The 16,241-nt window shown below is 43.1% G+C and overlaps 1 protein-coding gene across 1 annotated transcript; it reads left to right on the forward strand.

The window, feature by feature from the left end:
* The first annotated feature begins 917 nt into the window (after positions 1-917).
* SMU1 (SMU1 DNA replication regulator and spliceosomal factor) lies at positions 918-14,840 on the forward strand. Its single transcript, XM_064439159.1, has 12 exons — positions 918-1,060; positions 1,362-1,572; positions 1,680-1,832; positions 2,393-2,503; positions 3,375-3,503; positions 4,779-4,898; positions 5,293-5,409; positions 5,596-5,723; positions 10,114-10,240; positions 11,134-11,301; positions 11,601-11,753; positions 12,426-14,840. Exons 1-12 carry the CDS (start codon positions 1,035-1,037, stop codon positions 12,522-12,524), a joined length of 1,542 nt encoding a protein of 513 aa, XP_064295229.1. The 5' UTR covers positions 918-1,034; the 3' UTR covers positions 12,525-14,840.
* The last annotated feature ends 1,401 nt before the right edge of the window (positions 14,841-16,241 follow it).

Consider the following 16,241-nt stretch of genomic DNA (forward strand, 5'->3'; position numbering starts at 1 on the left):
CAAGAGGGGCCGAGTATGATAGATTTCACATCCCGTGTGCTGGCAGCCTAGCACTGCTATCAGGCACTTACTGGGGGCCGGCGGGAAGTGCCCCATGCCTGGGGAGGCATAAGGAGCGAGATCTAGGGATCAAGGGTGCCCTTCCCATAGAGGCGAGGGAGCTGCATGCAGCCAGGAGGGACAGTCCACTTGACTCATCTCCTAGCTTCAAGAATTTTGGCCTCAGAGTCCAAGCAGCACGAACGGACTGCCCTTTGGGTGTTTAAAGGATGGTTGTCTCTCATGACCGCCCTCGCCACCAGACAGCTCTGCCTGCTACAGCAGCATTTTTCCAATTCTTAGTCTATAATTAGGGAAATTAATAGAGAGTCTTGGCTGCTTTAATTATAACATATATATTTGCCTTAATATATATTAATATAATAATATATACTATTACGGTTTAATAATAATAAAGTAGTACTGCTTTATGCCAAGTGTCATTCTTGCACACACGACTATGTTCTTGAAACGAGGAGTCAGCTGCTGACTCCAGGCCTGCAAGCAGTGAGCAAGATCCCGGGTCTGCATCTGCAAACCCGTGCATGCAAAGCAGCAGGTGTCGAGGGAGCGGCTACACACCACACCGGGCCTGACGTGCAGCCCGGCGCGCCGGTGCCACCGCAGGGATTCCTCTGAAATCTGCACGAGCGAAGGGCAGCGGGTGGGCTGCAGCTGTGCGGGTAAACAGCTGGTAAACCTGGAACCACCGTTGCCCTCCTCCCGGACCCCGCTCGCTCCCGCGGCGACGGTCCGCCTCCGCCAGGGGGCGCGGTCCCCGCCCCGCCGCCATATCAGTGCGCATGCGCGGCACCTCCTCCCCGCCCATCCCGGTTCCGTGAAGGAGGGCCCGGGTCAGGCGGAAGGGGTGGTGCCGCGCGGCGCGCGCGGGCCGGAAGCGGAGGAGCGCGAGGCCGGAAGCGGAGGAGCGCGAGGCCGGAAGCGGTGGTGGAGGTGGCGGAGCGGTTTTCGTGAGCGGGGACGGCGGCGCCAAGATGTCGATCGAAATCGAGTCCTCCGAGTGCGTGTGGCGGCGGGTGGGAGGGCGGAGGGCGGGGCCGAGGCGGGAGCCGTTGTGGGGCGGTGTGGCCGTGGGGGAGGGGCTGTCCCTGAGGCGATCGGGGGTGTAAGGGCGGTCGCAGGGGGGGACCGGGGGCGGCGGCAGTGGTGATGGCAGTGCAGTGCCAGCGGCAGTGGCTGTGGTGGTGGTGGCCGTGTCCCCTCCGCCACGGCCTGGCAGGCGGGCGGGTGCGGCTACTGCAGCCCGCGGGGAAGGTTCGCCCGTGGGGCCGGTGTGGTGAGCGCGCCCTGTTCCCCTGCAGCGTGATCCGGCTGATTATGCAGTACCTGAAGGAGAACAGCCTCCACCGAGCCCTCGCCACCCTCCAGGAGGAAACTACTGTGTCCCTCAACACTGTGGACAGCATTGAGAGCTTCGTGGCCGACATCAACAGCGGGCATTGGGACACGGTGCTGCAAGCCATACAGTCGCTGAAGCTGCCCGACAAGACCCTCATTGACCTCTACGAGCAGGTCAGCGACTGTGGGCTGTGTATGGACTTTTATAGTCCATGTGGAAGCTCCTCTCTGGAGTTTTGTGCTTACCCTTTGCTGATGCAGGTGTTTGTCTCTTGATGCAGGTCGTGCTGGAGTTGATTGAGCTCCGGGAACTAGGTGCTGCCAGGTCTCTCCTGAGACAAACGGATCCCATGATCATGCTAAAACAAACTCAGCCAGAGCGGTACATCCACCTCGAAAACCTTTTGGCCAGATCTTACTTTGATCCTCGTGAGGTACGTTACGTTCTTCCTAGAGACATCTTGGTGCTGTCTTGTGTGTCCCCTAGCATTGGTCCAAGTTGCTAATGGCTCATGGCATCCTGGCTTGCCCATTTGGGGAGTGGGAGTGTGCAGCCTCACAATTTGATGATTTTACACGTTTTGTGAAGTGTTTAGGAAGTGATGTGTAACACTTGATCATGAGGCAGCAGAGCAGTGGTTTTGAAATATACTGTAGGGGGGAGTTTGGAGGTTTATACCTGTATCCTGCTGCAGGATGACATCTGAGCCTTGCTTTCCTGTCTTATGTATGCCAAAGAGAATGTACATTTTGTAAATAAAATTGTTGTTGTATAGTAACAATAACAATGAGGTATTATTTCTGACTGGTTATGCCAGTCTGACGTTTTTTTGTGAAAGCATGTTCCAAATGTGTAACGTGTTGATGTTAAAGAGAAGGGCTGTTTTGAAGGTCTAACAGAATATTAGTCTGGAAGGGGCCTCACTTCAGAGCAGTGAATATTTTTACAGAAAGAGTTTGGAAGAATTGTGCCATAAAAATAACTTTTCTCTAGGCATACCCAGATGGAAGCAGCAAGGAGAAGCGGAGAGCTGCTATTGCACAAGCTTTAGCTGGAGAAGTTAGCGTGGTACCTCCATCTCGTCTTATGGCACTGTTGGGGCAGGTAAGCCTTGAAAAATACTTTAGTAGTGATGTTGGTTTCTGTAGATCTTTGCCACATAAAACTAACTATGATATAGCTGATTCTCCAACTTTGTAAAGCTAAAGCTTAAATACTGCACATTTACATGTGGCGTAGTTAAAAATATTTTCTCCATGTGGCAAGGATTTAGTGTTTGTAGGAAAAGTCAGCGCTCCAGTGGTAGATGTCTTGCTGTAGAATAAATAATCAGTGCATAGAGAAGATTATTTTCAAAGTACATAGTAACACACACTGTTTCTATTGTTGTACTTATAGTTCTTTTCTGATTCTCAGGCTGTATTAGTTGATACTTTGTGCAGACAGTATTTAATGTATTTTGCTGTTTTATGGCTGAGGTCTTACTTTGTAAGCATAACAGGTGTTGAAGGCAGGTCTCTGCTGAAGGGGTTGTATAAGGTTCTGTCTTATGAAGTTCACTTGTGCCTTCCAAGAAAGCTTATGTGTCATTTTTAATTCTAATGTATGCAGCTGTAGGCAAACAGACAACAGGTCTTGACTGAAATCAACACAATATTGAACTCACACTGTGTACTCCACACTGTGTACTGCATACTGACGGTAGAATGAGAAGGGTGGGCCCGAGTACTTCTGAGTTGCAAAAATTGTTTGGGGATAATGTTCTATTCTTTTTGTGGCCATGAGATAGGAAGCATAACCTGGTAGTTGTTGCCTGAAGTAATTATTTGCAGTGTATTGGTCTCAAACTGTACCAGTGTACAATTTGTAAAGGTAAAAGAAACTTGTGCTGTGTTGTACTAATTAGAAGCAAGTTTTGATGGGGAGGATGTATGTTAACTGATACCTAACTGTATGGCTTTCACCTCCTCAAAAGGCACTGAAATGGCAACAGCATCAGGGCCTGCTTCCCCCTGGTATGACAATTGACTTGTTCAGAGGCAAAGCAGCTGTGAAGGATGTAGAAGAAGAGAAGTTCCCCACACAGCTGAGCAGACATATTAAGGTGATGTTGTGTTTGCTTCTGTGTGCGTTACTGCTGCTTATTCCTTCCCGTGCTTTGTGTTGGGAGATCAGAGTAAACCTTCTGAATTCTTCTGTTCTCTCTTTTGCAAGTCACACACACCCACACACCCGCACACACCTACCCATGTTTTTTTAACTTCTCCATGCTTTATTTCATCAGGAAACTTTTCATGAGAGTCTGAAATGATGTCTCTTAAGAAGAATGGGTTCTTATGGTATTTGTGGATTTGATAAACATATAGTTTCTTTCACAGTTCAGAATAATTCAGTTTTCAGAAGCGGTTTGCTTAGCCCGCTTCTTTATTTGTGCAAGGAAATATTAATGTCTTAAACTTCTGTACATGCCTATTAGCTTCTGTGAACCACCTAAGTTGTGATCATGAGCTGCTTCATACCAGGTCAACTAGTATGATTGGTATCTCCTTTTTAAGCATTTTATTATATAGATTTCAAAAGAGAAAGAAAGCTGTGCTGTAATGACATTGTTGTCCTGCAGCACTCATGACATGGAGTAGGCAGTTTCCTCCTGTGAAGGCTTTTCTACTTCACGCAGCAGTTCTGTACAGTGAGAAGTGTTAGTTCACTGTAGTAGCTCTTCCAGTTTTCACAATGAACAGGAGATAATGTTTTTCAGGAGTCATGAATTGGAACTTGTGAAATCAATTTGTTATGTTCAGTAGCAGCTTGGTAAAAATGCTTTATTTGAAGTTGTTTTGATTGCCAGTACTGGTCTTGGATTTTTGTATTGAGTGGTGAAAACTTTTTTCTATACTCGGTTGTCATGGTCACTTGTATTTAAAATTTAAAAATTTTATATAAAAAAATACCAAACATAATCTGTGAAAATTTCACTGGAGAAACGTCACTCCAAGTGAAGCAACTTGCACTACTTCAGAAATTCCTGAAGTCTGCTAGCAATACATGTTGGGTACTAGAAGGGTGTTTGTTAATGTACACAATTCACTGCAAAACCAAAAATATTAAGACAACCAACCCAACTGCTGCTGTAAATGTGGAGTGTTTGATGTAAGTTTCACTAATATTACCAGATCAAAAGGAGGTTTTTTTCTTTGTTTTTGAAGTGCTGGTATTTAGGTGTTGAGAGGTTTTTTTGTACCTTAAGATTAAATCTGTGAATGCATGCCTCTAGAAAATACTGTATTTTTGCCACCAAAATCAGACTACAGTTTTGTTTTAATGAGTTGCTTCTTTTAAATTGCTTATTAGACTTAATTTATATTCTCCTATAAAACAGTTTGGGCAGAAGTCGCATGTGGAGTGTGCTCGTTTTTCCCCGGATGGACAGTATCTTGTTACTGGCTCTGTTGATGGTTTCATTGAAGTATGGAACTTCACCACTGGAAAGATTAGGAAGGTAAATTGTGCCGTATTTCCCATGGATGGTTGACTGGCCAGAGCACCTGGTTGTATTCTTTGAGATTATACTTTTATGTTAATTTTAATTTCTGAGGGGCTGTGAATCTGAAAGGGTTGTCTGCCTGGGAAATTAAAATATTGGTCTGGGATCTTTACATGGGTTTAATTGTCTGGTTTGTCATAAACTTACCTCTGCGATAACATGTTTTACCTTTCTGGATCATTGTGGTTGCCTTTAAAACGGTGGCAATAGCACTTCCCTGTTGTTATAAGGCTGTGAGGTCTGCTTGATGACAGGTCATAAAATATAACTGAAATTAAAACTGCTAGCACTCTGCACTTTGGTGAATTCAGTGAAATCTATTCCAAGGCATTCTTCTGCTTTCATTTAGGATCTGAAATACCAGGCACAAGATAATTTTATGATGATGGATGATGCAGTGCTGTGCATGTGCTTCAGCAGAGATACGGAAATGCTGGCAACTGGAGCACAAGATGGAAAGATCAAGGTACGAATCTTTCTGTACGGAATGTTGGTAGAGGTGGTGACCAGAAAGATTAATTTGCAATTGCAGTAATGTTGCAGTTATTAAGTTCAGCATGACTCAGAAACAAATATCTGTTGGCTCTGATGTTTAAGCTGCTGTGATCTCATAACAAAGTAACTACTATTTCATTTGCTGTTTCTTCTCCAGGTGTGGAAAATCCAGAGTGGTCAGTGTCTGAGAAGATTTGAACGAGCACACAGTAAAGGTGTTACATGCCTCAGTTTCTCTAAAGACAGCAGCCAAATTCTTAGTGCTTCTTTTGATCAGACAATCAGGTACATAAACTGAGAATGTGTAAGCTACAGTACAGGAGAAGCAAAGAGAGTTTTCACATTGAGCAGTTAAGCTTTTGAATACAGATTCCTTTGACCTGGGATTTGATCCTTTTGCATTGAGTTTTAGCACTAATACGAGAGCATGACTGCTGAGGGTTGGAGAGGAACAGTTTGAAAGTTTGACTTTTCACTCTGCTTAACTTGCATTATTTCAGGGCTAGGGGCCAAGTACTTCTGCTCTATTATCATTTATGTTGACCTTGTGTGTTTTCTTTCTGGCAGACTTGTAGCTTAGGAAACAGTTTAGTCAACCTTCAAAAATAACGTTTTTTAATAATGAGCTTGGGTAAAAAAGAGCTGAGGATAACAGGATGATGACATTTTTTGAAATAGCCTAATCGTACTCACTAGCTTTAATAGCCAACATGGCAGTAGTTGGTCCCATCCAGTTTATTTTCCTTGTAAAGCAGAATCATGAGCTCTTCTTTTTCTACTATCTAAAGAAATCCTCTGAGAGCAGCTTTAAGTATTTTTATGTATCTTCTCTGCTTCCTCCTGGTAGTTGCCAGATAGAGCAAAATTTCCAGGAGTGCTTGGGAATCTCAGTGAGCAATAGTCATGGCTCTCCTGGGCTTGAATAAGGGTCTGTGTGTCCCTGTGAGTTGTGTGTGGGTGAGAGAAGATAAGGTGCATCCCTACACATCCAGGGACAATAACTTTGTTTCGTCTTGCTGCTCCTTAAGTCATGCATTGCCAGCCCTTATTGTAAAAACGTTCTTGTCCCAGCTCACACTCTGAATCCATCTCTAATCCCAGCCCCCAGATCCACCCCTCTATTTCTCTTGGACCCAGGGAACTCCTGTTAGAGTGGGAACAAGATGAAGAAGGCCCCAAAGAAAATGCTTTCTGGGCATTTGTTCTTCCCAGCAGCCAGACATGGAATACTGGAGATCCAACCCTGGAAGACAGCCAGGCTGATGGACCCCGAGAGCTTCAAGAGCAATTTGTATTGGAAATGGCAGCGCAGCCTTGCCTCTGCTTTAGGGTGCTGGTTTTAGATCTGAGCATCTCTTCAGATGCACGTGGTGTATATGGTGTAAGCTCGGCCTTATCAGCCTGGAAGAAGAAGGCTGAGAAGGAACCGAGTTGCCTCATGTAGAGGTAGCCATAGTTAAGGTGATGCCAGACTCTTCTCAAGTGCACGGTTCCTACAAGGGACAACCTCCAGGAAGTGAAATTCTGATTGTATAAAGGGAAAAAACTTCTTTTTCCCTTGAGAAAGAAGCAGTGCTTGGACAGTGCTGAGAGAGTTGGGTCAGGTGAGGGAGGGATCTCAACCCTTGGAGACTTTGAAAGCTGAATTGAATAAGACCACGACTGACTTACTTGGAAGCTGCTGTTGTTTTGAGGAGAGCAGTGGAGTAGAGGTCTTCTGAGGTCTCTTCCAGCCTAAGTTATTCTGTGACATGTACCAATGATTTGGAATCTCTGTTAGAGAAAGATCATGTGGCTGGATGGCTTATATGTATATGCTGGCAAGAGGAAAGAGAAAACTTTCAGAGATGGAAAAGAGCCATAGGGACAAGATCATTTTTCTCTTCACTCAAAAAGATAATTCCCATTTCTCCAGGTTCTCTCTGCAGTTCCGCTTTTGGGCATTGGAATTTTTGCTGTTTGTCATGCAAACCACCCTTTACTGTGTAGCACTGTCACTGTGTTGCGATATGAGCTGTGGGCTTTTTTAACCAATCTGTATAGTTCAATTTCCCAATGTCTGCGGCATTCCTTTTGGGCAGTGAAACTTATCATGATGTTGAAGGCCCACAAGCTCAGATCCTGGGAACCCAGGAATGGGAGTTGAGTCTTTCTGCAAGCTTTGGAGTTGCTATGGTACACAATCCAGTTAGCGTAGTTAGCAAGTTGATAGTGTGTCAGCTCAGTTACAGTGGTTGGATGCGAGGTCTGTCTGCAGAATATCCAAGGAAGTACATCCCTCTTAATGTGGTTGGGCTAAACTGAACTAACTTGGTGCTATCTGACATTTTCTGTGTGCTGAGACTTACATGCATACAGTTACTGCAGCTTACCTGGTGTGCAGATAATCTGTTACGGAGCAACGATAAAGCAGTGGGTTGTTGTGGGACAGGTATGAAGGTGTTTAGGCTTGCATCTGTGCTCTAAAAAAGCTTGAGTGTCTGTGCAACCTGTGTAAAGCAGACTAAATTATAAAACAGTTTAATTTAGAAAGTACCTCTAGAGGTTTCTAGTCCAATATGCTTCTCAAAGGACAGCCAACCTTTCACTTAGGACAGCTTTCTCAGGGCCTTGTCCATTTCAGTTCTTAGTAACAACATGGGTGGAGACCACACTGCTTCTCTTGGCATCTGTCCTAGGGCTATACAGTCCTCTCAGAGATTTGGACATAAGTATAAAGACCTTTTGTTTTCCTTTGTAACTTGTGCCTTTTGCCTCTTGTCCTTTAGCTGTGTACCTCTCTGAAGGATCTGACTTCATTAGGTAGTGACTTGTTAGGTAGTGATGTTAACCAAGTAGTTTGGTGAGGACTTAAATATCTTCTTTTTTTTTCTTTTTTTTTCTTAAGGATCATTGCAGAGTGCATAAAAGCAAGAACGAAAGTTAGTTGTAACTTCTAATACTAGCAAATAGTCACAAAAATACTCAAACTCTGTTCTGATCTAAGTTACCAGATGAGCAGCAACCTCATCAAACCCTTGTTCCTGCAGCATGTAATGTCTGGAAAGTGTTGCCTAACATTTGCATGGTGCAGTAACTCTGATCCTGCACCTATCTGGTGTCTTGTTACTGAGTGGAATTTGCTCACTGCTGGGTACATTTGGTTTGCAGCAAAGCTCGTTTGTTGCTGTGCAGACACTTTGCTGCAGTTGAAAGCAGCTTAGATCAGTTTTGTCTAGTTCAGTTATTTTTCTCCTTTGGAGTTATTCTTACTTACTTAATTTGATTAACTTCTTTGTCTACAAGGAAGACAACAGTTAGATGCTACTGAACTTTCACTTCTCTGGGGTGAACACACCCAGTCTTCTCAGCCTCTCGTCACACATCATGTGGTCCAGCCCTCTGGCCATCTTAGTGGCCTCTTAGTGGGGGCCCGAAGCTGGACACAGTCCTCCACTCCAGAGGTGGCTACACCTCTGCCACCTAGTGGGGAGCCTTGATCTGTAGACTGTGTGTCTCCTGATGCAGCTGCTGTGCAGCTGGGTTTCCTCACTGCCACAGCATACTGCTTACTTTGGCTTTGTTCTCCCGAAGGCCTGCCAGGCTCCTTGCTGCAGACCTCCTCTGCAGCCGGTCAGCCCCCAGTTGATCCTGATGCTTCTGAAAGTTCTGCAAAGATCTGTGCTGAAAGTCATGAGGTTTCTCTCAGGCCATCTGTCTGGTTTGTCAAGGTTTCCAACTTCCTCACCTGTCTTTTTCAAAATGGAGTTGCAGGACATGGGACTTAAATTGTGAATCAGATTGATCCAGTGCTTGATGATGGTATACGTTTTATGTTTAACTGAGTGGGATTATGTTATATGTTTAATAGTTTTAGGCTCTTGCCTGTACCATAAAACCCAATGGTACCAGTGGTGCTGCTTTAGATGAAAATGAAGAAATGTGTGGATCTGGAGGCAACTGCACAGTGAACAGGCGTTAAAGAACATCTTAATGAGAGATGTTAGGCCATTTAAATCCTCATATTTATGAAATACAGCATAAGCATTTTAATTGAAATTATGTAAGGTTGGATGTTGAATCAAGGACAGCAACCTTCCAATGGAATAAAGAATTCAATTTTAAGGCTTCACGCTTCTGCTTGAAAAACATATTTCTGTAGCCAGTAGGTACTACAATTTAAAGCTGATACAGATTAGCAAAATAATTTCCTCTTAGATGACTGAGCAAACTCTTTGCAGAGTTGCACAATAAGGGACAGCCTTCAAAAGAGAAAAATTCTGGCTGTGTGTAAAGAAAGAATTCTTAACTCAACTGGATAAGGCCTTGGTTAAGACCCTGACCAAGCTGCTGTCATGTAAAGTTGAGTCTGTTGGTCTGGATACTTCCAAACTCAATTCTGTAATTTTTGTGTCGTCAGCTTCATGGTTTGCCCTTTCATAGTCCTGTCTTCTAATATGTACATTGTATGTTACACACAGGTCCTTGAGGATGAAGTTTGACAGTATTTCCCTAAGCTTTTCACAGGAACACATAATGCTTTTGATGAAAAGGGCTTGTGAAAAAGACCTATGGCTTGCAGATTTTTAGCATTTTTTTATGGTCGCCTAATAAAGGTATCTAGATTCAGTGAAGCCAGAGAGTGGTTCAGACTACCTCAGTTACTCACTCAGTTGTAATCTCTGGTGTGTGGCAGGATTCACGGTTTAAAATCTGGGAAAACTTTAAAGGAATTCCGTGGTCATTCTTCCTTTGTCAATGAAGCTACTTTTACCCAGGACGGCCACTATATCATCAGTGCGTCCTCTGATGGCACAGTGAAGGTAAGACAGCATTTACCCTTTGTAAATAACACGTTCAGACTCTTTGCATGTTGTAGCTGGAACTACTCAATGTTTATGTAGTACTTAAGAGGAGTAAGGCATTATTGTGTACAGGGCATTACTGATTAATAATAAATAAATAAATATAGAAGCAGCTACATTAAGTCAGGCATCAATGCCATGCACAGGGGGTGGGTAAACAGATACGGTTTATGGATGTAGCCTAGGATAGCATGACAGATTTTGCTCATATTAAATGGGGCATTACTGCAAACTTGAACTCATTACTAGACTGCCCAAATCATGGGAATAGTATGAGAAGGTGGTATCTTTAATTTTGATTATAGTAGTATGTAAACAGCAAAAATATTCTACACATGTTGAGTTATATTTTATTTTAAATATTAAACAAGCAGTTCCACTTCTTCTTTCTGAACAGCTAGAACAGTCTGGTGTTGAGCCTGAAGCAGCTCTAAGCTGGGACATCTCTCCCACCAGTATCAGTGAGGCTTTGCTTTTTCAGCAGTTTTTTGTGTCTGTCTTGTGTAAGGAAAACCGCATGTGCAGAGGCTGCACATATGTTCACAGATACCAGCTAAAACCAGAAAGCAAGTCTGGACTCACCCCTCAGGGAATATGCTTAATGAAAGTGAGCCAGGCTGAATTTGGATAATGGAAATTCACTTTCAGTTCAGTTGCAGTGAAATTGTTCATGGTGTCCCCAAAACAGAAGTGATATCTTTTTTTTTTTTTTTTAAATCTGCTTTAAACTACAGTTTTTAGAATTCATATTTCCCTTCAGGAGCCTTAAAAATATGAATCCTGTATCCTGAATCAGCTCCTTGTTTAATTTTTTTAAAGCTAATTGTTTTTACATTTATTTCTCATACTAGGTTTGGAACGTGAAGACAACAGAGTGCTCAAACACCTTCAAATCTCTTGGCAGCACTGCTGGGACAGACATTACTGTGAACAGTGTCATTCTGCTGCCTAAAAACCCAGAACACTTCGTTGTTTGCAACAGATCGAATACAGTCGTCATTATGAATATGCAAGGACAGGTATGTGATCCTTTCAAGTCTCTCTTGCTCTCCTTCTGTCTCTCTGTCATTTTAAGAATGCCAGAAGCCTAGCTGATTGCCTAGCCTTGGGTTAAACCTGATTTCTCCAGCTTGCTCTTGTGACAAACTATTCTGTACTGTGGTTGTAGAAGAGCTTGACTTGCTGAAAGTGATTGCAGCTATGGAGAGACCTGTGGTCTGAACAGATGTAGTGGTGCGTGAATATTTTTGCCCTGAACACAATAATGATGTGCTTCAGTTTAATCCTGTGAAATACTTTTGGGGGGATGTCTTTACAGATTGTAAGAAGTTTTAGCTCTGGTAAGAGAGAAGGTGGTGACTTTGTCTGCTGTGCACTTTCACCTCGCGGTGAATGGATCTACTGTGTTGGTGAAGATTTTGTGCTCTATTGCTTTAGCACAGTGACCGGCAAGCTGGAGAGAACCCTGACTGTAAGTTTGCGGACAGTAAGCTTTGAGCTTTTGCACAGTTCTAAACACAAGGATAATCTAAGTGTTCATTATTTATGAAGTCCATAAGAAAAAGTCTGTAAGGAGAAGTCTCATGCCAAGGAACCTTTCACCTCTAGCAGCCATGATTTGTAACAAACACATTCCAGAACACTTGGCTGTACAATGTCTTTAGGTTTTTTTAGAACCATTTTAATTTTAGAAGTATGAGAGTGTTTACCCACTGAGCCAGGAGTGAATTGGTTCAAACTTACCTGAAGCAGAGCATGCCTTGACCTGGGCTCCAGGTGATGGGAGAATCTGACCAAGCTGTCAGATTTAAAGCTGTCAGGCTTAAATTTGCCTTCGAATAAACTAAAGAGGAATACCAGCTTGAATGTCTAAATTCAATGGGGAACACTCAGATGTCGTGAATTTCGGTGGATGTAAACCTTCGCTGAACCTTCCCTCACCCAGCAAAAAGTAACTGCTATGTCACAAAAACTGTTTGCAGCTGGAACTTAATATCGGGGGGGTATTCCTCCGCTTTTGCTGTATGCACAAAGCGTGTTAAGCCTCAGTCCAGCTTTCCTCTAGTTCTTGTTTGAAGAGACTATTTGGCTTGAATCTGCTGAAGGAAGAATCTCCTGATCCATCTTTCTGCTTACTCTCTAGGTTCATGAAAAAGATGTGATTGGCATTGCTCACCACCCCCACCAGAACCTGATTGCCACTTACAGCGAAGATGGCCTCCTCAAGCTCTGGAAGCCGTAGCTTGATTTTACAATGAGCTATGAAGTGTGCCTGTTAGCTGCAGGATATTGATGTTTGTGCTTTAACAAGGTCCAAATCCCGAGAGTGTGATATTGGCTCAATTTTCAGTTCAGGTTTCCAGTAAAAATGGCATTTCTACTTCTTGGTCTGAAGTTAGGTAGATTGATGCTTAAATATAGCATCAGCTAATTTTAAATACTTTTATTTTTACCAGAATAGCTGAACCAACTTCAGTGAGAGGGTTTTTTCCCATCTCCTGAAATCTGTATCTTCCTACAGTGTTTTATTATGAAAGCTGAATGAACTAGAAACCGTACACGCTTAGAAGTGGTTGCTGGCTTCCTAGAATACAGTAAGATTCTTTTTTTTTTTTTTTTTAATAAGTGAATTATGTGGAATGGGAAAGCTGTCTCTTTTCCACTGCTGACACAAAGGCACAGTTTTCCTGGAATGCAGATGAAATTACTCTCCTCAGCTTGAAGGCAGAGGCTTTTTTAGTCCAGTGAGTTTTGCTGTGTTCAATTTTCACTTTAATTTTTCCAGTTACACTTATTAAGTAGTGTCACACAGCTTCCTTGGAATGAAACTATTCTTCCCCATCTCCCAGCACTTCCGGCTATGAGCCTGCCTAACAAGGCAGTGAGATGTAGTTGGGTTTTTTTTGTACATTGGTTAGTTGGTCGATTTGTTGTTTTTTTAATGGGCTCTTTGGGGGGGTGGAGGGGTGTTTTTTTCTTTGTTGGGTTTTCTTTGGTTGGTTTTGGGTTTTTTACACATGAGTTCCAGGCTGAAAGGAATTATTACCTGGGCCTTCTTCCTATAAGTGCATATTGTCTTCAGACCACCATTAACTGAAGCAGGCCTCAGGGGATCAATATTTTGAAACATGCAAAAAGCTGATTTACACAGGCCAAGTTCCTAATGCTGTGATGCTGCACATGCTGCATTTGTTTGGGTTTTTTTCCAGTTTACTCTGTTCAGCTTCCTCTTCTCCCAAAAGGGCATGGCATACTTAAGCTTCAAGTGATCATTTGTAAGATTTCTTTTTAATTTCATATACCTGTGGACCTAGTTAAGGTGATCCTTAGGTCCCACACTATGATAAAAAAGAAGCTTTCAGGCTCTTCAGTTTGGAGCAGATGATGATTCCATCTGAGATCCTGACTAATGCACACTTTTGTGAATGTACACCAGAATCTGGCCATAGTATTTTCTAGGATGCAGCAAAAAAATGATATTTTGTTTGTAACGATTAGACAAATGCGTGTAGGTTTGAATCTGCCGCACTGTTTCCTGTCCTCATCCCTTGTAGAATACTTTCGTGCCACAGTAATCTGTTTGAACAGTAGTAACTTCTCTTTGACTTAATAAATTAGTTCCAATTTAAACAACCTCACAATTTTATTTCAGCTGGAGGGCTTGCTCCTAATGCAGGTATTGGTTGTCAGCTGGTGGCTGACCTACAGCTCTGACCTGTGCACTTGATTGGTGGTGTTCATATTGGTCTAAGGAACTGCAGAAAAATTTCAGCTTAACCTCTCACATAGCATTGCTTGTTTACTACAACTGTAATGTTTAGTTCTGTGTTTAGCTGTAGTGTCTTGGTTCCCAAGTTGTTTTTTACTTCTTCAATATGGCAATAAAGTTATTTCTTAGATAGCAGGAAGTGATAATTTTTCCTGCCTGAAAAGACAGTGGCGTGTCAGAAACGTATGAGAAGAATACATCTGACAAGCTCCGTTGGCAGTTAGTACTTTTGATACAGGAGAATATCTTGACAAAATACTTTCAATATTATTTAACTTGTGATTCATTTTGCTTTCAGATTACACACAGCTGCTAATTCTCAATGTAAACGATATCTTACATTGTTCTTTAAGTAGTTGTAGCAAATAAACCTGTCAGAATCCTGAATGTTTAAAGATCGAAATACATACAAAAGTAAGAAAATCTGGCATTTCTTATGCTTTTCAAGGGTTTCAGAGTTTATTGCATCAAATATTCCAGACAAAATAAAAATGTACTCATACTTAAGAAAGGGCAAGGGTAAAACTTACCTCCTACCTTCAGCTGTAATTTGTAAAATAGCTGGCAGTTGGCGTAAAAGTACAATGATAATCTTGAAAATGTTAATTTTTTAAATGAAAATGGTAACTTTTTTTTAATGTATATGTTAATTTTTAAAATGTAATGTAGGGAGGCATTTTCTCCCTGGAGGATCAGCCAGGTGTTAGGCTACTTACTTGTATGTAAAACTTGAACAAGGCAACATCTAGTGCTCTGAACTAATATTAAAGAAAGCATTGTTCACCCATGGCCCTTGCTTTATTCTTGAATTATTTTGCTTAGAGCTGGCGAGTTCTGTCACACATAAAGGAGTGCAAAATGCTTTGCAGGGGAGTGCTGTGTAATGAAAGTCTCACAGTCCAGTTCATCCTCCCATTTCTGAACTGGAGGTCAATGGATTTCAGCCTTGCTTGGGTGGAATCAGCTGCCTGTCTGTATGTGCTTGCAGAATGCATGTGGAAGAGCTACTGCCATCTCAGCAAAAAGTAAGCAAGCTTAGGTTCTCCAGGATACAGTCTCAGCTCTCTTGGCCTTTCCTCATAGGAGAGATGCTCCAGTCCCCCCGTCATCTTGGTGGCCCTTTGCAGGACTCTCTCCAGTATGTCCATGTCTCTCTTGTGCTGGAGTGCTGAAAACCTGGCACGGTATTCTAGGTGTGACCCCTCACCAGTGCTGAGTGTGGGGGGGAATCACCTCTGTCAGCCTTCTTTCCAAAAATGGCACATTGCTGGCTCATGTTCAACTTGGTGTCCACCAGGACCCCAGGTTCCTTCTTTCTCCAGCTGCTTTCCACCTGGGTGTCCCCCAGCATGTGCTACTACCTAGAGCTGCTCCTCCCCGGGTGCAGGACTTTGCACTTCCCCTTGTTGAACTTCATGATATCCCTGTCATCCCATTTCTCCAGCCTGTCGAGATCCCACTGGTTGGCGGCACAACTCTCTTTATCAGCTACTTATCCCAGTTTTGTGTCATCTACAAAATGACTATATAGACAGCTGAGGCTATGTGCTGTCCCACTATCCAGGCCGTTACTGGTGAGGTTTAACGGGGCTGGAGGCAGTATTGATCCCTGAGGTACACTGCTAGTCACTGGCCTCCAACTAGACCTTGTTCCGCTGATCACCGCAATCTGAGTCTGCCCATTAATCCAGTTTCCAATGCACCTCACTGCTTTTCCATCCCAAAAATCAACAGCTCTGTGGGGATCTCAAGGGTAACAGTGCCAAGGGCCTTACTGAAGTCCAAGCAGCCAATATACACTGCTCTCCCCTCATCTATGAGGCCAGTCAGTTCATCATAAAAGCTGGTCAAGCATGTGTTGTGGTTCAGTCCCAGTCGGCAACTAAACACCACACAGCCGCTCACTCACTCCCCCACTTCTCTGGGACAGGGGAGAGAAACAGAAGAACAAAAGCAAAAAAAAAAACTTGTGGGTTGAGATAAGAACAGTTTAATCAGTAAAATAAAATGATAATAATGACGATTATTATAGTAATTACAACAATAACAATAATATAATAAAAAGGAAAAACAGGAAAAAAAACAGAAACACAAACGATAAAACCACTCACCACCTGCCAACTGACGGTGCCCATCCCCGAGCTGCAATTGCTGCCCCCCTCCCCCAGCCAGCCCCTCCCAGGTAACGTA

This window comes from Phalacrocorax carbo, chromosome Z (genome assembly GCF_963921805.1).
Source record: "Phalacrocorax carbo chromosome Z, bPhaCar2.1, whole genome shotgun sequence".
NCBI classification, from domain to species: Eukaryota; Metazoa; Chordata; class Aves; order Suliformes; family Phalacrocoracidae; genus Phalacrocorax; species Phalacrocorax carbo.

Bases quoted from the DNA above. Each gene is read 5' to 3' on its own strand.
- SMU1 (XM_064439159.1), top strand. From the start codon at position 1,035: ATGTCGATCGAAATCGAGTCCTCCGA. The intron at 5,410-5,595 runs GTACGAATCTTT...TTTCTTCTCCAG, and splicing joins CACAAGATGGAAAGATCAAG to GTGTGGAAAATCCAGAGTGG. The intron at 11,302-11,600 runs GTATGTGATCCT...ATGTCTTTACAG, and splicing joins TTATGAATATGCAAGGACAG to ATTGTAAGAAGTTTTAGCTC.